General features: G+C 45.3%; 2 protein-coding genes across 6 annotated transcripts in view; one reads left to right on the forward strand and one right to left on the reverse strand.

The window, feature by feature from the left end:
• Positions 1-1822: 1822 nt before the first annotated feature.
• On the forward strand, positions 1823-4392 carry S100B (S100 calcium binding protein B). 3 transcript variants are annotated; one of them, XM_027703202.1, is made up of 3 exons: positions 1823-1938; positions 2828-2980; positions 3433-4392. In XM_027703202.1, exons 2-3 carry the CDS (start codon positions 2843-2845, stop codon positions 3571-3573), a joined length of 279 nt encoding a protein of 92 aa, XP_027559003.1. In that variant the 5' UTR covers positions 1823-1938; positions 2828-2842; the 3' UTR covers positions 3574-4392. The 3 variants fall into 3 exon arrangements, with proteins under 3 accessions (XP_027559003.1, XP_027559002.1, XP_027559004.1); XM_027703201.1 differs by having other exon boundaries at positions 1926-2000; XM_027703203.1 differs by lacking the exon at positions 1823-1938 and adding an exon at positions 2140-2258.
• Positions 4393-9758: 5366 nt separating this feature from the next.
• DIP2A (disco interacting protein 2 homolog A) overlaps positions 9759-24033 on the reverse strand; it is an 85773-nt gene continuing 71498 nt past the window's right edge. For 2 of the 3 annotated variants that reach the window (XM_027703216.1, XM_027703214.1), the window contains 14 exons: positions 22806-22929; positions 22380-22501; positions 21955-22066; positions 21623-21732; positions 21384-21514; positions 19676-19844; positions 18303-18473; positions 16193-16222; positions 15717-15778; positions 15003-15060; positions 14215-14289; positions 13440-13614; positions 11979-12102; positions 9759-11770 (listed from right to left, as the gene is read on the reverse strand). In XM_027703216.1, the coding sequence (XP_027559017.1) occupies positions 11518-11770; positions 11979-12102; positions 13440-13614; positions 14215-14289; positions 15003-15060; positions 15717-15778; positions 16193-16222; positions 18303-18473; positions 19676-19844; positions 21384-21514; positions 21623-21732; positions 21955-22066; positions 22380-22501; positions 22806-22929 (1716 nt within the window). In that variant the 3' untranslated portion in view covers positions 9759-11517. The remainder of the gene's footprint in view (positions 11771-11978; positions 12103-13439; positions 13615-14214; positions 14290-15002; positions 15061-15716; positions 15779-16192; positions 16223-18302; positions 18474-19675; positions 19845-21383; positions 21515-21622; positions 21733-21954; positions 22067-22379; positions 22502-22805; positions 22930-24033) is intronic. The other variant, XM_027703215.1, reaches the window with a different exon arrangement.

The raw sequence follows: 24033 nt of genomic DNA on the forward strand, positions 1-24033 counted from the left end.
GTCAGAATGATTTGGGGGTGAAATGGACAGTAAGAATCATCAGGAAAGGATATTTCAAGACTGTTCAAGTTTTGATCTGTCAAATGCTAATTTTTCTGTTACATTTTAATAAAAGGTCACTTTCCAGAATGACATCAGAAAATGGTTTAAAGAGGCTGAGCTAGGACCTCATCTCTGACTAGAAATTATGTGCTTTAATGTATTTCTTGGCTAAGGACTGAGCTAAGAGATCTACCAGATCAAATTGCCATCAGCAGAGAAAAATACTGTTTCTTTCCTGCTGACAGAGAGCCCCATTTATAGCCAGCTCTTACACGAATGCAAATATCCATGGAAAAAATCAAATAGTGCAAGATTGTTGACAAACTACCTCTGCACTAGAAACACCACTGCCTAAAAGCATCCCTGCTGTCCCTGCCAGTCCAATCAGAGCACAGATAACTGGTGTAGTTTACAATGCCATAAATGCAAGAATTTCAGGGGCCAGGTAAATATTTAGAGTCAACATACTCAGACATAATGCTAGGGAAATTATTTTTCCCCAAACCAGTGTTTGAACCTGTTACAAAAGCTTCCATGAGCTGAGGTAATGAAATGATCAATGTTTCTTTCACACCAGTACGTGAAAAAGTTTTTAAGTAACATGGTAGATGGTGTCTCAGTAGATTTGGGGAATGCAGGAACTGCCAGGAAATGTGTCTGTCCAGCAACCTGGTCTTGCCTCTTCAAAGGCACTTTTTTTTTAAAGAGGTCCAGACCTTCATCCCGCCCACAAGCATATGTATAAGGCTCTTACCCTTTCCACATTTCTCTGCAGGAGCTGAGTGTGGCAACAAAATGGGCTCTTCATCATGGGCACTGCTCACCTGTCTTCTTGGTTAGCAGGAGTGCCACGTTCTGAGTCACACTGAGCCTGAAATCCAACAAAGGCCTCTGACATAAAGCAGTTACTGATCCTGTGCTGCACTGAAAAAGGTGTAAATGGCAACATGCCACAACAGTAACATCAGACAGCTTCAACTTTGGCTCATACCATCTTATTCCTGGGAAAGAGCATGACTTTGCAATGAAACACAGTGAAACTTGCTTTCTTCAGCATGTTCTCTGTGTTTATTAACCATTTGCTTGTCCTGTGCCACCGGGAACAGTCTGGGTGAAAGATGCTGCTTGCTGCTCTTGCTGTTTGTCACCTGCTCCCCTCCACATCCTCCTTCCCTGCTGGGCTGCCTGCCAGTCCCCACACAGCGTCCCCTCCATCGGGTCTGTGCACAAGCCTGAAAGGGGGATCTCTGGTGGAAAGGAAACTTGTAGCTCTTGGCTTTAGACAGAAGTGCACATAATGCCGGTTAACGGTGGCTGCTGGGGCTGGCAGGGGATCTGGGAGCAACGCCCCCCGCGTGGCTGTGACACGGACAGCAGGTACATGAAGGTAGGAGATTCCTGCCCCCCCAGTCACAAGGGTGGTGTCACAGTCACTGGCCAAGTGACAGCCGTGTGAGAACCCACGGCCCCTCCACGCAGCTTTTCGCCGGGGTATGGCAGGCACACCGCGGACCCGGCGCTCTTTCCCCGGCAGGCACCCGGGAGGAGCGGCTGCTGCCGCCAGTCCTGTCCTTCGAGCACTGAGAGCCCGATACAGTCGTGATTGCCCCGCAAAGGCACGGGGAGGGGGCAGGGAAGACGCGGTCAGGCGAGTCTCAGGGGTGCACAGTGAAGGGACAAAGGGCCACAGCGGCTCCCACACGGGCGGCCGTGGGCTGGCAGCGGGTCAGCGCCGCTGCGGGCAGCGCTGCGGGCCCGGAGCCCGGCCTGGACACCCCCGCCTTCGCCTGCCATTGGCGCCAGGGGCTCCCCGCCTCCGGCATAAGAAGGCACCGAGTCCCTGGGGCGCCCGGCCTCGCCGCATCGCTGAGCCACAGCCCCGCCGGCAGCAGGGAGGTGAGAGGGGCCGGGGGATGCGGGGCGGGGGCAGCGCCGGGGCGCCGAGCGCTGCGGAGCCGGTGGGGAGCCGAAACTCTCCTCAGCCTTGCGGACAGGGAAGCGGGCAGGCCGTGAGCATGCAAAGGGCTCTTAGAATGCACGCATGAAGTGATTCGGGAATATTTCCCACCTGACTGGAAACAGTCTTTCTGTTTGGACACTGACTGCTGCATGGGGGAGGATGTCGGCTGGAGAATAAGGCGGTGGGATGAGATTCAGTGCCTTGTGGTGGAGAAACAGGAGCCAGGTCACAGGGCAGGAGACATTTTACCTGTGGGGTATGAACGAACAGAGTGCCATTAGTTTCTTTCCCCAGCTTCTGGGAAGGTGGTTTTGTATCTCTCCGGTTTTGGTTTGTCTCTTTGTGAAATCTGCAGGAAACGCTGCGATCCCAATGATTATCATTCCCAGGAGGATCCCCAGATCAAGTGAGGGAGGGGGGAGGCTAGAGGGGTGCTTATTTCATCCTGCTGGCACTCATCAAAACTGGCTCCTGCCTGGTTCCCCTGACTGCTCGGCTGGAGACAGGCCTGCAGGCAAAGGCATAGGCGAGGCTGCCTGTGACAGAAGGGACAGCAAAACTGTTCTGAAGCTCTGTGAGCAGAATGAACCCTTACCTGCCCCCCTCCTTGTGCTGTGGCTCTGTGTTTCTCGAGAGCCCCTGAAAGCAGAGTCACAGTCTCTCAGAAGCTTTTCCCCTGAAGCCAGAGCTGCTGTCAGTCCTTCCCAGCAGAATGCTTTAAGCACGGGGTCCGGTTTTGCTGATCGAGGTGGCTGTGCTTCCAAAGCAAAAGGAATTGCTGGAGCTTGCCCAGGTTAATGTCCTGATTGTCCCCTCTGACCTCAGGGCCACGCCATTACCATGTCTGAGCTGGAGAAGGGCATGATCGCCATCATCGATGCCTTCCACCAGTACTCCGGGAAGGAGGGAGACAAGCACAAGCTGAAGAAATCAGAACTGAAGGAGCTCATTAACAATGAGCTGACCCATTTCCTCAGTGTAAGTATTGCCCTCCTCACAGCTCGCCTGGCTGGGCTCAGGTGGCATTAAGCAGCCTCCGCACTCCACTAACTCTGTCTCCCATGGAAAGCAAGAGCAGGGGAAGTGGTTTATCCACACATCAGGGCATTAAATCTTTTGCTTCAGCTCTGCAGAGCAGAAGGACAAGTGCAACAGCCTGCATGGCAGGCTGGGGTGTGGGTTGGATACTAGGGAAATTTCCTTCCCTGAGATGGGGAGACAGCCTCGCCCCAAGGGGCTCAAGATGTCCCTTCCCAGCAGCACAGCTGTGGCTGCAATTCCCAGAGACACAGGGCAGTGCCCCAACTCAGACTGGAAACAATGTGTCTGAACACAGATTCAGCCACGAGAGCACCAGAGAAGGGACATGTTACTGTCTGGGTCCCACTCTGGTCCTCCCCAGCTTTGGCTGCCTGTTTCTATCACTTCAGGAAATCAAAGACCAGGAGACTGTGGACAAAGTCATGGAGGCACTGGACAGCGATGGGGACGCAGAGTGCGACTTCCAGGAGTTTGTAGCCTTCATTGCCATGGTCACTGCCGCTTGCCACGAGTTCTTTGAGCACGAGTGAGCTGGTGGAAAGCAGGCGAGCCCCTTCTGCTCATGCTGGAGAGTTGCAAGGCAGCATCACTCCTCTGGGAAAAGGAGCGGGTGTGACTACAGGCTCCTTAAGAGTTCAGCTTGTGCTAGACTTCAGCAGCTTATTAAGTTCTGCAGCTTTGTGAAACAAAGAAACACCTGCACAGCTCGGGAAAGCCTATCGGCCAGTGCCCACCATGCTGGAGGCAGCGTGTGAGTGCCTTGTCTCAAGCTCCTTCCCTGCTTGTTGTAAGCCAGGAATGTGCACAGGGCTGGAAGCAGGCAGATGCTGTGATCCAAGCTTGCTTGCAAAGGAATAAGGGAAATTTAAGGGCTGAAGGAGGAGGTGACACAGAGGGGCTGGTTATGGAAGCCTGGTTTGAGCCCATTGGCCTGAACAGGAAGGCTCCCAGTGATTCCTGTGGGCTCTGTGCACGGCATTAACCCAGGAAACCCAGCTCCTGTCCCCTCACAGGGGCTCAGTAGAGCCCACCCATTTCTTGGCAAATTGAGACACCCTTGGCTTGCAAGGCAAAGCATAACCATCTAAAAGCATAACCATCTAACAGCCCAGGCTTTCCTCTTGTTGATCAATCCTCCCTGCTTTTGGCAGCCTGCAGAACTGAAAGCAACAGCGTATGAGGCTTCTGGGCTGGGGTCAGCTCCTGGGCCTGGGATGTGCCTTGGAAAGGTGTCCAGGCTCAATCAGAAGGGATGGGGGATTGGCCCAGTGTGACCACAGACCAGGCACAGCCTCCTGAGTGTGTGGAAGTGACGAAAATAAAATGTGGTTTCAGTATCTGGTGAAAAACGTGTCCTTTTGTGCCAGGCTTACCTGCATCGTCAGAGCGGGAGGCTGGAGGATGCAGCCTGAAGCACTGCTATAGCTCATGGCCCTGGGTTTCTTGTTGGGCATCGACCCTTCACCTCCTCCCTGGTGTCACTGTGGCTGGCCAAGGTTGTCACCACCACCATGTTCCATCTGGCTGTCCACACTGGCAGGTGCATCTGCAAGGACAAAGGAGCACAAGGCACCTCCGCAGGAGTCATCCGGGGGCTTGCAGTGGTGAGCCCTTACAAAGCCTAAACTAAACCTAGGGCAACCTCCCCAAAGCCTATGCTCCTGCCTTTTTCAGTCTGCACCTGCTGTCCAGCTCAGCAACACCTGTGAGCTGGGTATTCCTGGCCAGCAACATCCACAGTAACAGACTCATGACAAAGATGCTCACAGTTGTCATTGTTTTTACCTCATTCCCCATTTTATAATGATTTCATGCACAAAATGATGTGTCTTTGGACAGGAGCCATCTTGCTACTCTCACCTGTCTCCCGCAAGCTCTGCAAGGGGACACTCAGGTAGAGTCAGGCATACAAGAGACAGCATCTTAATACTTCACCTAGCACAAAAAGCCATTTTGCCATCCCAGGGTAGCACTCATTTGTTGAGACAGTTCAACTGTTTCAGCACTAGTACAGAGCTGAGGCACTGTGTGACGACAACGAATGGAGGCAGACAGTGTCCTCAAGATTGGGAAGGGTAGACAGGACTCATGACCCTCTCTGGAGCCTGAACCCGAGGGTGAGATGCTTCCATTCAAGGGTCTCCAAATCTCACCTGCCTTCTGCCCCCTTGCACCAGCAGTGCTCACACGATGAGGAATCCTTCCCTGAGACCAGGCCTGTCCAGCAGCTCTGCACAGCATTGCAGCAGCAGTGAGCTTGAGCGCTGGCAGAGCCGGTGCCACACAGAGCGGGCTGGCCTGTCCCTGGGCAGGCACGAGAGCAGCAGCAGGGAGTGACACGGCAGGACTGCACCCATGTTTCTGGCAGTAAGGCTGATCCTTACTCAGCCACATGACTGCTGGGAATTCAGAGAGGCTTCACCTGGCACAGGAGAAGGTGGAGCTGGTGCCTCTTGTCAGAGAGGAAGAGTGTGTGTCCTCCTTTGAGATGAGCACCCTGACTACAAACGCTGCAGTGGGCAGTGCTCAGGCTGCTGAGCCCCTGGCACGCCTCCCAGGTCGGCAAAATTGAAATCCCTGAAACAAGACTGCACGGTCACAGGCCTCACCATCCCCCAGCCTGCACTGCAGCTTACACCTCACAGCTCTGCTCCCCTTGTGCTCCTTGTCCCTCTGACACAAGGGGTGGCTCAGCTCAGATCGTGGACTGTGGGGACAGCTGTAACTGGCACGGTAGGGGAGGCCAGCAAAGCAGTTTGGGCAATGCTGGCCCTCTGCCAACAACTCTGCTGATCCCTCAGGCCTGCTGTCCCCTCACACACACAGGACAGCCACAGCCAGCCACCTCCAGCACCTCTGCTCACAGCCTGGGCCCCCACAGACTGCACAAGCCCCGTGCCCAGCCTACAAAACCCCTGCAAACAAGGGGGCTGTGTACAATATCTGAGATGTGTACAAGACCTCACAGGCACTGATTACATCGATCTGATGTTGCATCAATCAGGAGAGCTCAGAAAATCCACGTTTCCATCATCAGTGACAGCCTGCAGAAAGGCAGGTTTGGTGACAGCGAGCTCCGAGTTCTGCGCTGTGGGACCCTCAGGGCCCTGGAAGGTTTCCCCAAGGATCAAACAGCAGCTTCTCACCAGCAGAGCCTACCTGACGTAGGACACATTTGTCAGTTATGCTTTTGACTCTCTATAAAGAGGAAGCCAATGAATTTCCCACCAGGAAGGACAACAACAGAAGGTTTCATATATTACAGACTCCTGTTCAAGACAAGACCTACTTATCAACGGTTCTAAAAGTGAAACAAAGAGAAGAAAGTACAGTAACAGGAAGGCAGATTTTGTACATCCATGCTGTGTTCTACCTCTGCTGAATTGCATTTTCAGAATTTAGAATGATATCATTACTTTTTGCTCAGGGAGATTGGAATCTGAACTTTTATTCTCTCCACAGATAACTTCAGTTGAAGTGCATCTGTGAAAGGGATCCCTGGATCAGAGACAAAATTACCAGCACTGTTAGAGCACTTACAGCCCCACCCCCCCCGAATGTCCTTCCACACAGGATCTAATCTTACTAAGAGTGCTGACTGTTGCTGTTAGCATATCTAAAAAAAAATCATTCAATATCAGAGTTTGCACACTGACAGCAAGAAAAATAACTTAAGAAGGAAACCAAAATATGGGTTTTTTTTCTACAAATCAGACGTGGACTTTTACAGACTCCAGAGAAGGAACACAATGAACCATAGCACTGTCATTCACATTTGGCAAAGTGGCAGAAATAAAGACAAATCATGATTTTGCAGTTACCTTTGCCAGGTAAGTTTTAAGGAATGCTAGAAAAATAGCAATGTTTGTCACTTCCATAAGAAAACTTCTATGTTCAGGTGAGAACAGGGTTAAAAATCCCAGAAATGACTGGAGGAAAAGACATATATTATTTTAAGAACATGTATTGAAATACAAAAAAAGATAGAACTCTGCTTATATGGCACTGGCAAAATCAAACTGGAAATAGAACCTGGTGTGTCCAAGTCCTCGTAAACAACACAAAACCAACACGAAATCTAAATGCAAACACAAAAATTTGGCCAATTAGAACCGGCCATGACGAGAAGTTCTGGCTTGGAAACATCTCATTTGAAATATCTGACCAGATAAATATTTAAAGCATATTAACTGGCTGAATATAAACATATAAGCAAGAATATACCAAGCATCAAGTAAACCCTGAAGTGCAAAAAGTTAAAGAATTATTTCATGCAGTTTTGCCAGCTGTAAATTAGTTCTTAGATGTAATCCAGCTCTATCATCTACTAACACAGTTTCTGGCCTGATACACTGCAATATGAGAAATGTGCAAGCTTTCCCTTTTTGCCCTTAGAACAGAGTTGTGGATATTCCACAGAAACTGAACCAGAAGCCTATCCAAAGAGATCCTTAAAGTGCACAGTATCTGTTTTCATAGAATGGCAGGGAAACAGCATCAAAATAATCAGGGACTTGGAACAGAACACTTGCAATGTGCACTTAAAATGAACGCTGCTTCTTTTTTACCACTGTAATAAATTCCTGGGAAACATTTAGCAATAAATAAGGGCATTAAAGCAACCTCATGGTACTGCTGCTAAAATGACATAAAGTTTCTAAAAAGTCAGTATGAAGTGGCAGCTCACAAAGAACACTGCTGCAATAAATGCAGCTTTATTAATGTTTACAAAGTTATTTAGTACTCACCGGAGTCCAGTCTCTCGCCTCAGAATAAATCTGAAACATTCTGCTTCAACAGCAGCCCTCCTGCCCCATTCCCTCAGCAGCACATTAGTTCAGAAGGAGACAGGGCTTAGAATTTCTTGTTAGTACATTTTCTATTCCCACAAATCAGGTAAAAAAACCACAAAAGACAACAACAAAAATCATCCTTGTAGCTTTACTACGAGCTGGGATTTCAAATGTCGTGCCCCTTTAAGATGAATTATAGGTTTTTGAATCCCGATTTCATTAGCTTTGAGGAAGATGAGTTAAGATGTTTTGGCACTAAAAACCTGCCATGCTTTAAATGCATGTCACACAGAGCACTCTCTGGATGCCAGGCACAATGCCTCGCTGGAATTAACAGTGGGAAGAACAGCAAAGGCTCCAAGATGCCCTCATCTTGTTATGTGCACTGCTTTTAAACACAAGTCACGTTTTGCAGGATCAATTCCTGCCTGTTTCCTAAACCTACTGCTGGTACAAGTGGTTTCTGTAGGTGCCTCACCTCTCTTGCCTTTTCAAACAAAAACTTTGGTTTCATTTAAGAAACTACAATTTAATTGATTTCCATAAACAAGCATCCTTCTTTAAATCTGAGTAAAAGCAGGTGCTTTGGCCAGGAACCCCTGAAAGTCTGTGTTTAAAAGATGCACATGACATGAAAAAATCCCCTGCCAGAGCCCCATTCCCAGGATGGAACACCCTGTAACCACAGAGTGTTCTGCACACCATGCTGACTGTGGGCAGCCTCAGCAGAGTCTGACACAGCTGCTGTGCCCCAAATAAGTGTTTGCCCTGAACCTTGTGTCAGAAGAAGAACACCAGTCGGAAACGTGCTCTGGAGTAACGCTGGTGCAGCACATCATTTTATTTGGATAAAAATTAAACCAGACACTCTACCTCCCATGACCCCACACTGCAGGAGGGCACAACAGCTGTTTTAGGGATTTTTACAGCCTTCCAACGTGCTGCCACAGCAGCTGTGCATCAGCCTGGTGATGTTGCTGGGGGCTGTCACTTCCATCCTGCTGCTTCTGCTCCGGCTTTTCCTTCCCAGCCAGTGCTTTCGCCCTGGTCGGCATCAGCCTGGATTTGGCATCAGGCCTATCTTGGTCCTGGCCTTTTACAATGTTTCTCTAAGGTATAAATTCTGCCCAAGCAGGGGCACGGCTGGACTGTGCTGTGCGTCCTCACACAGGGCTGGAGCTCAGAGGCTCCAGAAAGGCTCAGCCACACACGGAGCAGCGGTGAAGCCAGGGATCATCAGGTGCTGCAGGAGTGATGTAACGCGCACCGTGGTGGTGACATCATACAGGCACCGCCGTGGTGATGTCATACAGGCCCAGGCCACCCAGCATCACCATGGCAGTGCTGTCATACAGGCCCAGCCCTGCTGGCCCCATGGCGGTGACATCCTACAGGCCTGGCCCTGCCAGCACCATGGCAATGATGTCATACTGGCCTGGCACCATCCTTACCATGGTGGTGATGTCATACAGGCCCAGCCCACCCAGCAGTGATGTCATAGAAGCCCAGACCCACCCTCACCGTGGTGGTGGTGTCACACACGCACAGCCCAGCTGGCCTCAAGGTAGTGACATCATATAGGCCTGGCCCCACCAGCACCATGGTGGTGACGTCATACATAGCCAGCCCCATGGCAGTGACGTCACACAGGCCTGGCCCTGCCAGCACCGTGGTGGTGATGTCATACAAGCTGAGCCCTGCTGGCCCCATGGCAGTGACATCATACAGGCCTGGCCCTGTCAGCACCATGGAGGTGACATCACACAGGCCCGGCCCAGGCCTGCTGCCCCCACCCTGAAGTTTCACAGAAAAAGCTCTTTAAGGCACTAAACCGCCCGAAACACGGGTGCAAACTGTGCTAAGCCAAGGTTTTGATCTAACAAGCCCAAGTTTCAACATTCATGAAGTCAGATTGTCATGAGCTGTTTTGAAATGTTTAATGAGCTTTTTTTTGTTTTAAGATTTAACTTTACAAGGCAACTCGTCTCACTGTCATCAGTATGTCTCAATACAAAAGTCTTACAATGCTTTATTTGCTAAAAAACTACAACGTGGAGATGAAGGTTAGGGAGTTCTCTCCTTTTGCCAGCTCTTTTGTTAGGAGGGGTGTCCCACAGCCTGGCTGCTGGAAGCTGCTGTACTCAGAGAATAAGTTACACAGGTTCTGTACATAATTACAGTTAGGAGTATGCAGCTGTATAATACACCACAGGTAAACCCCATCAGGGCAGATAACTACTATATAGGAAAGCTTTTTCTTGCAGATTTCAGAGTTTATTTAACCATGAGTAAATCTGATATATCAGGGGACTGACATCCATCTTTCTTAGGCACTGATCCAGGCAGAATCGCCTCGCAGAAAAAGCTGGCCCTTTTGCCACACTTGTGCATTACTAAAAAAATTGTACGTAGCTCTCAAAGTCTTTAACAAATCTATAAAAATAATTATTTGCTAGTCTCGTGCTTACCTTCAAACACAGGAAGTATTTGAATAACTTCCTCTTCTCTTTCTGCATCAGGTTCACTGCAGTATTAGATCAGGCAGAAACTTCAAAACCTTAATTAGTCAACTGTGACTCAATCAACTGGGTATTTTAGCCCGAACAAAAGAGTCTAAATACAACTCCAAAGAAAATAAAGACAGTTTGTACCACAGCAGCTCAAGCTAACTAACACTGAATAGCTTTTCCATGGTGGGGAAAAAAAAAAGTAGCTATTTTAGGTTTTAGCACAGGATATTCAGGGAAAACATATTGTAAGCCCATGCTTTGTAAACATCTGTACAAATCATTCAGGGACTAGTGGCTTTGGAATGAATTTTCAAATCCTTGGCGTTATGCAGGGCAGGAATTAACAGCTGACATTATGAAAACAGGTGACTTGGACGTGGAGTTAGGAGAGCAAGAGCACTGAAGGCTCCTGCATCAAGTACTTAAAACTGGATATTACTTTGTATTTTATTATAAAGTTTGTAGCATTACAGAGTCCAGCATGGCACCGTAAGTAACACTGTTACAGTTGCAGTATTTGTTTTCGCGTGGTACAAAAAAGCTGAACAGCAGCATTAACTGTTACACTGAATCCGGGATCGGAATGGGTTGGTTTCTTCTGAACAGGGATGAGTCAGTGATTTAAAATAAAAAGGCTGCATTTTTAAATCTCAAAATATGTGCAAAATTCCTTTCAGTAGAGAATGTGGTAGAGGTGTGTGCAATCTTGAAGGTTAAGTCCCAACCCCGAAACTGCCGATATATTGCAAACAGTCACATGGAGGTGAACTCTGGATGGTTACTCACGACTTTAGGTGTTACTTTTCCAGGAGTCCTCCTCACAGCTGGTGATCTCTCCCCACCCTGCTTTATGTCCTTTTATGCAGTGCATCAAGTACTGACATTCATAATTATTCCCCCCCCCCCAAAAAAAATAAAATTGGTCCATGATAGTTCTAATAAGCTTCCTTCAGGAATTCCAGTAAACTCTCCATCCTAAGACAGCTGTAACTGTTACAATGGACTTACGAAAGCAAATGCAGTCTTGGGAGATGAAAGTCTGTGAAGAGTGGTATCTCCATTTTCCTAAGGTCTTCAACAGCTTTTAAAAACACAGAACATGGATTCTGATGTTATTATGAGGAAAGTCCCTTGGATTTTGGTGCTTTAGCCTTGATGTGGTTTCCCAATTTCACATGTTGTAGGCAACATAAATAGGATCCAACTGATCAGCTAAAAATCCATCTCTCAAGTGCATCCGTTGTTTCTCACCACGGGAATTGATGGGAATGACACCTGGGTCCACAATGACCACAACACCCACTATGAGATAATGCTCCTCCAGAACCACGTTCGTCACCAGCGCCACCAGGTCCAGGGCTTCCTGTTCCGAGCCTTCCAGCTCCACAACCACCACCAGCAAGTTCGTCCACGTAAACACAGCACTGTTGGCATGATACAGGCATTAACAGGGGAAAAAAAATACCTACTCAAAGGAAGCTAGTTATTAAAAGAGATTATTATAAGAAAGATGAGACCTCCCAAAGCTTACAAGTAAACAATGTGTACATTCTGACACAGTCAGGGAAGTTACAAGTTCTCCTGCTTTAGAAGAAATAAAAGGATACAGAAAAGTAATGCTGAGGTTCTTACCATTCTGCAATGCTCTTATGTGCCCTTATTACAGAGGTTTCTATGTCAATGGGATGGTACCTCATTCCTCTGAGCTCCAGTGTTTCATCCAAAGAGCCCACCACGTACAGGGCATCGTGCCTCTCTGCAATACAGCACACACATTTAAACATCATCACATCTACAGGACAGATGTGGCCACATGGATGTGCTCATTCCTGACACTCTAAAATGTTCCCAGTGCTTCCTAGGGAAAGCAGTCTATAATACACATCAAGCATTTGGAAAGAATGAAGAGCTCATGCAGCGCTTCTGCCTGTAGACTCCAAGCAACTGAAACCAGACTGAAAAGAATTTCTGGGTCATCCAGTTCTGTCCCTTCTCTCATGTAATGTCACCTCAGTTCATAAACCCAATCGAAATCCAAAAGCATCTTTTTGTCCTACTATTCTTACCAGAGAACTCTTCTCCTCTGATTGACAGGAAGACTTTTTGAATTTCCCAATTTCGCTTTTTTTTTTCGTTTTTAACACCAGCTTATACCAACTTGTCCTCATGCCAGCAAAATTCTGCCCAGCTTCTTGAGTTCCCACAGTTTATGCAGTGAGACCAACTCTCTTCTCTCCCCAGCCTCAGCTTTGCCAGGTTAAATAAGCAAAGCTCTCCTAGGCCCTTCTGGAAGGAGACACTCTCCATATTCATTCTGTAACTCTGTTCAATTCAACTTCGCTTTTTTCTTTGTTAACTATTTTATAATTCTGCTCAGTCGTGTCACTGGAGATGAAAAGCATGCTGGGAAGCTGTATTTCATGCATATTGCTATGTTAATTCACTGTACATAGCCTCTCAAATGCTGACAAAGTAAAGGACAACTGACACTGTTCCACGGTGATTAAAATCTCCAGGACATGTAATTTTTCAGAAAGCTACAAGGCACAAAAACTTGCTGTTATCATCCAGTGGCAGCAGTTGGGACACTGACACTATCCACGTAGACAACATCATTCATTTCACTCCAATCACAGAAAATCAGCAATATACATTTGCTAATAAGTTAGAAGCATTCAAACTCCCATCCTTAGGATGTTCGGAGATTTATTTTTTTTAATATGTTATAATCAAGAGTTGTACCTGCTTTCTATTCTGCTTTAGCAGAAAATGTAAGCAGATTGAAGACAAACTGCCCTATTTCCCAAATTTAGACATCTTGGCTTAGATTTGAAAAAAACTCCCAAGATTAACAATTTATTTTCTATATTGGAAAAATTATGGAGAAGTTTCTCCTCTAGACCTTCAACTTCTGAAAGGCTGTGAAATCACTGCTATCTGTGCGTGTCCCGAACCCGCTGAATGACAGAACAATTCCTGCTTAATTCAGCACTCTCCTGTGGTAACAGGATAACCTTGAAGGACAGGTTACTCTTTGCTAGCTCAGCTACCCCAAGGAGTTTCAGGTTGTAGGTAGAAGGTGTTTCCTCTCACCTCCGCTGGCGTCAGTGAGCTCCGTCCTGCGCAGGAAGCCCAGGTACCCAGTGCGAGCCCACACGGTCTGAGTGTCCCCAAAGCTCAGGCGAGCAGTAAAGTGATCAGCGTGCAGTGCTTCCTCTCCATACACCGTGTAGTAACCAGTGGCATTGTGTGGACTACTCACCCATATCTAGGGGATAAAACAAACCCAAAATGGAATCGTTCCCGTGTAAGCACAGGTTGTTCTGCCAGAGCCAGGCAGCGTCGTTTATTGATTTAAAAGATCTGTCTCACTGACAGTTCTGATCGCTCTGAAATGCCAGTTTTATTAAAATCATTAACTTCTGCCTCACGGAAAATGAACAGGGAAAAGGAGTAAAAAGGAGTTTTATATACACGTAGTTAGGGGCTGGTAAAGAGGAAAAATGAGCCCTGCATTTGGCTTACAGGTAAGGAACACCTGTTCAACCCATTAGCCGGGCATCTTATCAAACAACAATCCAGATGCACATAAAACAAAGGTTAAAGTGAGCAGCAAATTACCTTCTTGCTGCTGCCCACTGATGGGAGTGCATCACTACCTGTTCCAGCTGCCAGCCAGACACAGACTAGTCCCCTGGTCTCACCTGGTACTGGCAAGCAGAGAGAACCCCTCTCTGTGGGGTTCATTCACGTGCCACAGCAGAGCGACTGTGGCCGTCCCACCCAGGGGCAGGCACTTCTCTAACAGGAGGTATTGATATATCACATCACTGCTGACAGACACAGCACAACAGCACCAAAGCTTTACCTCTCCTAAGTGCGAGTCTCCCAAAGGTCCCTTGGTTTCTGTGTGTGCTATGATGACCTTTACTCCTGGAAGAATCTTGAATGAGAAGTACACAGAAGAAAACTTTAATTCATCAAAAGTTAATAATGCAGAGCCACAGAAGTCAACAGTCTGTGCTTCCCTTGCTACTCCTCTCTGCACCATGTGTATCAACCACCTCGTCCTACCAAGTCGTTTAACTTGTTTAATCATTTTAACCCTGAGCAGCTGTTTTGCAGCTTCAGAGTTGGTTTCACACCTTGAAAATGCCTTCCACGTGAATGTCTCTGATTTTTTTGGTGGTAGCAATGTGTGCTATTGCTTCATGTCATGCACCAGGCCTCCCTTTAACTACCTGATCACACCATGCTCCCTCTAGTGCCTCTCCTGGATACACTGTGATTAGCAAAGCTCATCATATGTATTCTGTACTGGGATCCAGGTGGAGCAGCTCACAGCCCAGCTTAAGGGCCATGAGGACACAATGAGGGTCATAATGAATTTAAACTGAAAGAGTAGGTTTGGATTAGATGCTAGGAACAAATTCTTCCATGTGAGGGTGGGATGGCCCTGGCACAGAGATGCCCCATCCCTGGAAGTGTTCAAGGCCAGGCTGGATGGGGCTTGGAGCAATTTGGTCTAGGGGAAGGTGACCTTGCCCATGGCAGGGGGGGATTTGAAATGAGATGATCTTTAAAGTCTCTTCCAACCCAAACCTCTCTAGGATTCTGTGATTCTACGAGGAGGAAGGATCAGTGTCAGTCTCTCACCTTCCCAGACTCCATAAGGGGCAGACTGTGTGGAGAGCCTCTCTCTACCAAACGCACCCTGAGAAAATAAGAGGATACATTTGTACAAGGCTTTAAGAACTTAAACAGAAGTCAAATAGATATGTTCTACTATGCCCAAGGTTACCCTCTCCTTAGCTGCACCGACCAAGCTGTAATGAATCAACCAATTATGCTCAGTTATTCACAACACAGTAAGACAGTTATGAGTTTCTAGCTGTCTTGAAGATTCCCTATTAGCACAGACCACATTTCTTTTAAGAACCTGTAACTCTGCTCTCTGGAGAGACAAGTGACTTTTTCCAACAGAGCCCTAGGGCTGCAGTTTCACCAGCATTTTAAATTCACCTTCTAAAAAAGATTCTCCTGGACCTCTACTTGTCACACTGAACAGTGGCAGAGCATTGGCAGGAACTACAGAAAGTTAAGAGTGAGCAGCCCAACTGAAATTAAGTGACACAATGCACAATGGAGTTGGTTTGGTTTGAAGGAAAAACCAAAAAGACTAAGGGAGACTCTAACTGTACTTTTTCCACTACCTGAAGGTAGAGAGCAGCTGGAGGACAAGAGGCCACAGATATAAATATGGCAGGGAGTCAGTTGGCTGCTGCCAAGGATATTTCAACAAAGCAATGCAATTAGTCTGAGGTTTCTCCTCTACAGCCATTAAAGAGTTAATGCTTTAACAGTCTGTACCTGTCGTGTCGAAGTGCTCTCATATCCACATAGACTGTTGTTGGATCTGGTCCTGCTGTTCCCTAAGAATAAGGAGGAAGAAATAAATTCAACAGAAGCCACAAGATCCTGCTTTCATTCTCACAGCCACATAAATTCACAAATTTCTCTCCCTTTTTTACTTACAGAGCACTTCCCTAATCTACAAGAAATATAGTAAAATAGCCCCCCTTTCTACAGGGACTGCTCTAAAGCAGTCTTCTTATGGAATCACTCAATGAATGCACAAGTGAAGTATGTAATACAGGTCAAGTCTAAGATTTTAAAATTTTTAAATTTAAAATTAAGTTTTTAAGATTCTATTAGGGTAAGCACCTGCTCTAAAACCCACACAACAAGTGCAAAGGATGTAAGTATAAACCAGTGTGGGCCTAATCCCTAACACTGCAGAACCAGATGGACTTCAGGACATGACAAGCACACATGCAGCACTATACCTGTTCAGCCAGCTTGCCCAGCCTGTTTGGCTGACAGCAGGACCACAAACAGAAGTAACAGAGGCCATCAAAGTGTGTGAAACAGAGAGAAAGGGGAAAAAAAAGAAAATACAAACAAAGAGGCACTGGAAACATAAGATACACACAGTAAGACAGAAAACAAAACTCATACTGTTTTAGAGTGAAAAGAAAATTTCCATTTCAGATTATTTAAAGGCTTGACACTCTTAGGTGGTTCCTTGGGAAACATGCAGGTTCCAGTTAATGAACAAGAAGAGGGCTAAGGCAGCTCATACATTGTTCTATCATAAATCCCTCCTCCCTTTATGAGGCTGCTTGCAGCTTCAGAAACACCTCCTCAGTCCAGCAGGGCTGGAAGCCATTCTGTATTTATCTGCATGCTAATTTGTACCAGAAGTTTGGCCATTCATCTACATCCATTTAAATCCAGTGAGTTTTAAAAAGTCTAATACAGGTATCACTCTGGAAGAATGCAGGAGAGGGGTTAGAAACCCCCCCCCCATACTGAAAAAGGGCTCAAGAATGGAAAACAGAGATGAAAAAGGCAGAATATGAAAGGGAAGCTCAACTGCCCAGCAGTCCTACACTGCTCACGGGGGTTTTTTTTGAGCACTTTTCATGTTGCCATTCAACACTCTGCAGAAAAACTGTTTTCCCCTCTCTTATCCCAAACTGGCTTTTAAAATTCTTATTTACACAGGCAACTCAGAGAGCTGATCTTTCACACTGGGCAGCTGAAACGTTTCATTTGATGTCTTTAAAATCTTAATTTACAGTCATCTTGATTTCATGTGTATCCTTCCTATTTTTCTCATAAAATCACTCTGGCCATATTTCTTTGTAACCATTTAGCTAGGGCTTGTTAAAGACCTTTCCTCCTTTAATCGTGAAAGAAACTATAGAAACAAAAGAAACAATTGTGAATGGCAACATATTTAAGAAACTCGTGTCCCAAAATGTCTCTCTTGTAGGAACCCCAGAACATTATAATATATTCTGAGAGGATAAAAAGGCTTTTCTTCATCTAGTGAGCACCAGGAACCAAAAAAAAAAAAAAAAGGAAAAATTAAGTTTTGCAGAAGTACAGTAGCAATCTTTATAGAATCCTGTGTTATTATGTGCAATTCATATCAATAAAATTGGAAATTAAATTTACAATTACACATATTTAATGCATGTGTCACCTAAGATATTCTCCACATATAAAGCTACATACTGCCTCATCCAAAAGCTGAGCACTATCAACTCAAAGACCATTCAAACTCCAGGGTGCTTTCCCATTTTCTAGTCCATATTTAGTATCTGAAGTTTCAGGTAAGTTTTGGAATACATTTTTTTTAAATTCCCTGACTGGAAAAGCAGCATCTCAGTAAGAAAAGTTAGATTTAATCTCATTAAATTACACATATGAGATTATTATCAGCTGAATACTAAACTGCCAAAGGTGGTTCTGGCCCACAGCATGTCATTATCTCTAGTCTGTGAAGCAGGGCTGTGCACTTTATGGGCATACCCCCCCCCCAAATCTTCCAACTTTATACCTTTAATTAAAAAAAAAGTCCAGCTCTCACATGAGGTGAGACAAACGTATTTGCATGTTGTTAATACTCATTGGAGACCTTTAAAAGTCAAAAAAAACACCTGCCAACCTTGACAGTTTTCCTGGGTCTTATTTGAGGAACTCTGTCTTCCATCTAATTCCACATTACACATACAGCTATTTTTCAAACAGACAGGATCTGAATAACACAAAAGCTGAAATAGCACTGCTTGTAACATTAAATATTTATGAAGAGGAAGCTGTTTATTTAATTTAATACTGCTCCTGCATAGTAGGAAGGAAACAAGTTTCTTAATCCTGAACCTCTGGACTAGAAAAGCAAATCAACTGGTCAATTAGTACAGAGAAGTGAAATTATCAAAATCCACATCTTATTAAACATCTTATTAAAAAGTTTATTTAACTTGGTGATGAAGCTAGGAAGCAAGGGAGCTCTAGTTCATTAGAAAAAGACATCCATGGGGCTGAACATGATTTCCTATCAAGTTCCCAGAGATTCTGTGCAAGGAATAAGCAGTTCAATCTCACCTGTAAGCAAATTGCTACGTTGACCCTGCAGCCAAAGGTGGTGCTCACTGCACGAGCAGAGAGGCCCAGGTCTTTAAATAACTTGGAGAAGGACTGGGTTAGTGTGATCCTTGGTCTCTCCTCTGCAACCACCATGCAGGTACGGACACAGGACAGGTTAACCCCTTTCATCTGAGAGGTTGGACGAAGAGAACAACATTTTAAGTTTGAAGGCAACAACTCTAGAAATAAACCGTTTTAACTTGTGCAACAGAAGGACTTGAAAAGCACTGGAACAGGACATGAACTGGGTAAACACTAAAGACACGGACACCGTGTGGCTGCAGCACAGTCACTCAGAATTCTGAGCTGAAAACTCCCCACAAAGTCATTGTGTCACAGGGCTGGCTCCCAGCACGGCACAGTTCAGGTGCAAGCAGTGTTCCAGACATCACTAGTTCCTGTCAGTGTGAATGTGAACCTGGAGCAACCTGGGCCAGGATTCCCCTTGGTGAGGTCCAGGGGAACAGAGGAACAGGTTTGTTTGTTTGCATTGAGAACAAGCACAATGCAGCCACTTTTTTGTGAATGAGCTGCCACACATTCCCAGTGGAGGTGCTGAGCAGCTGAGTTACTACAGCTGTGGGAATGCTCCTTCCTCTTCCAAGGTAATTAAGTCTGAGTTAAGAGACTTTCCACAAAAATAAATGGATGTATCAGGGTGCAATTGCTGCTGTAGGAAGTGTATCATCATGTAATCATATAGAACGGTTTGGGTGGGAAGGAACCTTCAAGCTCACCTAGTTCCACCTCCCTGCCATGGGCAGGGACACCTTCCACTAGACCAGATTGCTCCAAGCCCTGTCCAACCTGGCCTGGAACACTTCCAGAGCTGTGGAAGATTATATCCATTTTAGAACTCAACATTTTTGGTATTAACTGATCTGAAAGTAAGTGAGACTTACTGGGTTTTGGGGGGCTTTTTGTTTTTGTTGTTTGGGGGAGAGGTGTGTTTGTGTTTGGTGAGGCTTTGGGTTTTTTTCTTCTGTTGGGGTGTGTTTTGTCTGTTTGGGGTATTTTTTGTTTGGTGGTGTTTTTTTTGTCTCAGACACAAATAAGTTGACAGGCTTGCTATGTATTTTGCCCAAAATCTCAGAAACCCTCAGCAGCAAAGAGGTGGCACAAACAAGTGAAGCTGAAAACATAAGACTTCTTTATTTTCCCTCCACCAGAAACACGAGAGCTGAATCTTCCAGCAATCTCAACATTCCCCAAAAATCAAGTCATAACGAAAGGGTCTCACAGAAATACGAACTCACCCTCTGCAAATGAAGTATTTTTAGAAAGATACATGTCTGTCTCTGTCAGTATGTTGAAAAAAGAAGTCCACTCACCCGGAGAACATCGGTCTGTGTCCCCAGCCCTTTGGTGCACATCTCCATCACGGAGTACGAGCAGAAGGTGACACGCACTTTGTACTGACTGACAGCAGACAGCCACAGAGACACGTTGCTCTCCAGCTCCAGAGGAGGGACCAGGATGGACTGGTGACCTGAATATACACTGGGGAGAGGAAGCAATAGAAACGTGAAAACTTCAAGCCAGCATAAAAAAAAAACAAAACCAAAAGTTATGTGAAGTCAAAACGAAGGAAATACAGGGAAACTGAGACCTGAACTTCAGCTTCCCTTCTCCAAGAGAGCAAGAATCTCTCAGTCAGCTGGGAACTATGGGCCTGAGTTAAGTCACAAACTTTAAGGTGAGTATATTTGTCCTGTGCAGTGAATTGTGCTGAGCTATAGGCAAACATTCAATGCCTTCAATAGACAGAACTGTCACAAAAATGTTCATGTTTGAGGCATCACAGAAACACAGAGTGACCTGGGTTGGAAGGGACCTTAAAGCTCATCTCATTCCATGCCCCTGCCATGGGCAGGGACACCTTCCACTTGCTCCAAGCCCTGTCCAACCTGGCCTTGGACACTTCCAGGGATGGGGCAGCCACAGCTTCTCTGGGCAACCTGTGCCAGTGTCTCACCACCCAATTCCAGTTCCTAACCACCATCACTCCAGTTACAGATTACAGCTGGATATTGAGCTTATTTTTCTGAGTCATGCATGGGAAAATGCAACTTTTGCTTTGAGCGAAATGAGTTTTAACACCTGTATTGCACTGTTCAAGTTTTTAGTGCAATTTTCTAGCCTTTACCGTGGCTGTCTCAGTTTTTAAACAGTGTTTATGTGAAATATTTAACCTGGATACCTGTTAACATGACTGGACAGAAAGTCAAATTCAGCATCAGAATCACACCACCTTTTAATTTTTTAGTTTCATCTTTCTGTAAATTTATATTTTAATTTTTTCTTCACTGAGGTTTCTTCTCCCTTCACTCTGACTCATTTTATTACTGATATAAATCCTCAGATGCTACCAAAGTTGCATTTTTGTTTTTCTTCAGTGCACTTCCTTTCCAGTTGGGGAATTTAGAGAGAGAAGGGACAGGTGTAACTACAGTAAATTTACCTGTTTATAAAACAACTTTGTATTCAAAACCTTCAGTTTCTGCATTTTTTAAAAGAAACATCTAACACAACATTAAATCTTTGGATTAGTTAAAGCATATGGCATGCTTTAAAAGGAAAAAAAAAAGAAAAATTTTGCAGCTTTGTGAGATGTGCTGCATTGGAGTAGTTATCTGGTTGAATCAATTCAGGACTCATTCATTTTAAGAAACATTTATCTGCTTCCTTCAGCAATATTTCTTAGTGCATACCCATCTTGCAGTGAACACCTTAAAGGTCTTGTCAAAACATATGGCTTAATCTCAAAAGACTTTAAAAGGATTTATTTAATCAATGTGAGATAGACAGTGAAGTCCTTTTTTCCCTTGAATTTGGTATCTAATTAATTCTACTTGCAAACTCAAAGTTACTCAAGTAACTAACTGACTTAAGTGGGTCTTCTTACCACAGAAGGTGTTTTCTGAAGTATTGATAAAAAGGTTCAATTGGGTTTCTTTGACAGTTCTATCCCCAGCTGTTCCCTGGGATTCTGGAGAAGGCTGGGCACACGTGAGGAGGCCCATGGCTGCAGTAACATACCTGCACAAGCACCACAGTGCAAACCCCAGGCCACAGTAAGGGTCCAGGCAGATGGCAATCTGTCGGGATGGGTACAGCTCACACTGGAGCTTTATCGAGCGACATAAGGCACTTGTAGCTGCGTGTGACATCTGCAACAGGAAAACAGGAGCTCTCAGGAACCTTTCTTAGAAAAAGGGTATCACATATTCCTTCCTAAACATAAGGAAACAAAGCATAATTATCTCTTGTTACTCTACCTTCACTCCTGCTAATATACCAGTAGTAGACACGCTGAAGTCCAAGTATGCCAACATATCTGGAGAAGTAGGTCTGAAAACACTAGCCAGCTTCTTTTTAGGCATATCATCTATTTAAAATAAATAAAAAGAGAAAAGTACTATATTACTGTTTTGAGAAACGAGCACAGGACAAAGAAATGTATCTTTACAGCATTATCACCAGATGTTTCCTATAGTTTCTTGGACAGCTATTTTAATGCAATGCAGAACACATCCACTCAATTTGGCAGTTAAGGTGTAACAAAATAAACACACCACTCTTAAAACTATTTCCATTTTGGCTAGTGTACCTGTATCCAAAATAGTGGGCCATGTTTTAATATCTACAGCTGCAGCAGCCTCCTTAGACTTGAGCAGTTTCATTATGGCTTGGGTGGTCAGTATACACGCAGACTTACTGACCTGCAAAAGGCACAGCATTAAAACCATTTATAAAACCAGGGAATGGATGCCCAAAGTAATGTCATATCCACCCACAGGAGATAACCAATAAGATGAACAAATGAAGAAAATCACTGGAAACAAAGCAAAATAAATCACAACAATAAAAGACCATTTAAAACGCGTTTCTGAAAAAAATGTCATCATTGACTCAGCAGATTGATTTCTTTTCCCCTGGCTTATCTTACACTGACAGTGGCAAAGCAATTCATCAGGATGCATCAACCATTCCACACTCCCCAAAAGCATGAGGAGAGGAGTGTCTCATACCTACCTCTACAATCATTTTGACAGTGGGCAGAGTGGTAGCAAGGTTCTGTGGATGAGGTGGGCGGACAGTGATGGGGACACAGCCAGCGTATAAGCATCCATAGAAAGTTGCTATCAAGTCCACTCCTGTAAAGGATATTTGTGAAACTAAAGCCATTTTTATCAGGACAACAGGTCGAACTCTTTCACCAAAATCAAAACACACAGTGATTTATTTTATTGAGATGTAAGGATTTCTCACAAGGGTCTCTTCAAATCAACAGGCTGCTCTTGGCCATGCCCGGTTCTACAGGGTTAAAAAGTTTTGCATTTGAGAGGTAGCAAAAGTTATTTCGATCTTACAAACTTTAAATGGGTAAGGATATATTTTCATGGACAGGACTTTCTTTTCTGGTGTTGACTGTGGCTTTTGCTGTCTGTGTTGCCTTACCTGGAGGGTAAACCAGGGCCACGTGGTCACCAACGTTCAGCCGCCCCTTCTCCAGCAGCGCGACTGCCACTCTCTCTGCTCTCTTGTGCAGCTGGATGCATGATGCAGTGCTGGCTACAGTGCCCTGCACAGGAGAGAAGTGACATCAGAAACCTTTATTCAAACTGTTCTACACAAAGTACCTGCTGCAGGTACAGTATTTCATCTGGCCTTATTTTAACAATACAGCAAATGCTGTTAAAGACTCTCTCTCTACGTTTCAGAAGCCACGCTGCTGGTACCATGAGCTTTTACAGTGCTAGAGGATTTTATACATCATGCAAAATCAGGACAGTAAACACAGTGTATGGTTGAAATAGAAACAGCAGCAGCTCAGTGACTTGGATATTGACATGAAAAGGTGTAAAACAAAAGAGTTTCTCACGGAGAGCTGTGAACACACTAACATGCAGCACTGTAGATCATCAATCCCCAGTTATTTAAGACAGGTCTTCACCAACAGGTAATTTCTTTGTGCCCAAGTTTTGTGTTTCCTTTCGCAGAGTCTCCTTGTCAAGGGTAAAACTTGCCTGAACAAAATGACCCAGGAAGGTGCTTCTTCATACCAGAAAACTTACCTCAAAATTCTCTTTACTCTGAGAGAACAAACCAATTCTGTGACTTTTAACAATAACAATATTGAAACAGTTTCTTTTGCTAAAGCACAGTCTCACAAAAAAAGTCAGAAGTGTTGAACCATGTCCTAACCATTTTGCCTCTCTGAATAAGAACCACAAAGGCAAATCCTTGACTTCTCAAGGACTGCTGCTGGACCTCCTGGAAGCACATTCCCTATCCCGCTGTCTGCAGCACAGCACAGGGTAAATCCAATTTGTCACTGGGTTGTTGCTGCCATTTTAAGTGCCATCCTTCCTGGGGGCAGAGCCTAGCCCAGGACAAGGCATCAGTGTCTCCTGAAAGGTGTGACAGTGCTCCTGGAAAAGATGACTCCAAAGCTATCTCAAGGGCTCTCTACTTAGGCTCTAGATCTTCTAATCAGGAAATCCTCCAGCTCTGACTTCCAGTTACACCCTTGTGTTCAGAGATGAAGACAGAATTTTGGCTTCCATTAATATCACAAAAGTTGTGTTTCAGCAGGTAATGCAATTACTGTAATGTTTTAAGCCAGGCAGAATGTATACTGAAATTCCAGATGTGGCATAAAACATATGGCATAAAGTTCCAGGAG

The sequence above is a fragment of the Neopelma chrysocephalum genome, unplaced genomic scaffold (assembly GCF_003984885.1).
Source record: "Neopelma chrysocephalum unplaced genomic scaffold, ASM398488v2 Primary Assembly neopelma1_211, whole genome shotgun sequence".
Taxonomy (NCBI): domain Eukaryota; kingdom Metazoa; phylum Chordata; class Aves; order Passeriformes; family Pipridae; genus Neopelma; species Neopelma chrysocephalum.

What these genes read in the sequence shown, in the direction of transcription:
- S100B (XM_027703201.1), top strand. Translation starts at nt 1,956, where the DNA reads ATGCGGGGCGGGGGCAGCGCCGGGGCGCCGAGCGCTGCGGAGCCG. An exon ending in CGCCGAGCGCTGCGGAGCCG is followed by an intron (nt 2,001 to 2,827) that starts GTGGGGAGCCGA and finishes CTCTGACCTCAG; the next exon opens with GGCCACGCCATTACCATGTC. An exon ending in AGCTGACCCATTTCCTCAGT is followed by an intron (nt 2,981 to 3,432) that starts GTAAGTATTGCC and finishes CTATCACTTCAG; the next exon opens with GAAATCAAAGACCAGGAGAC.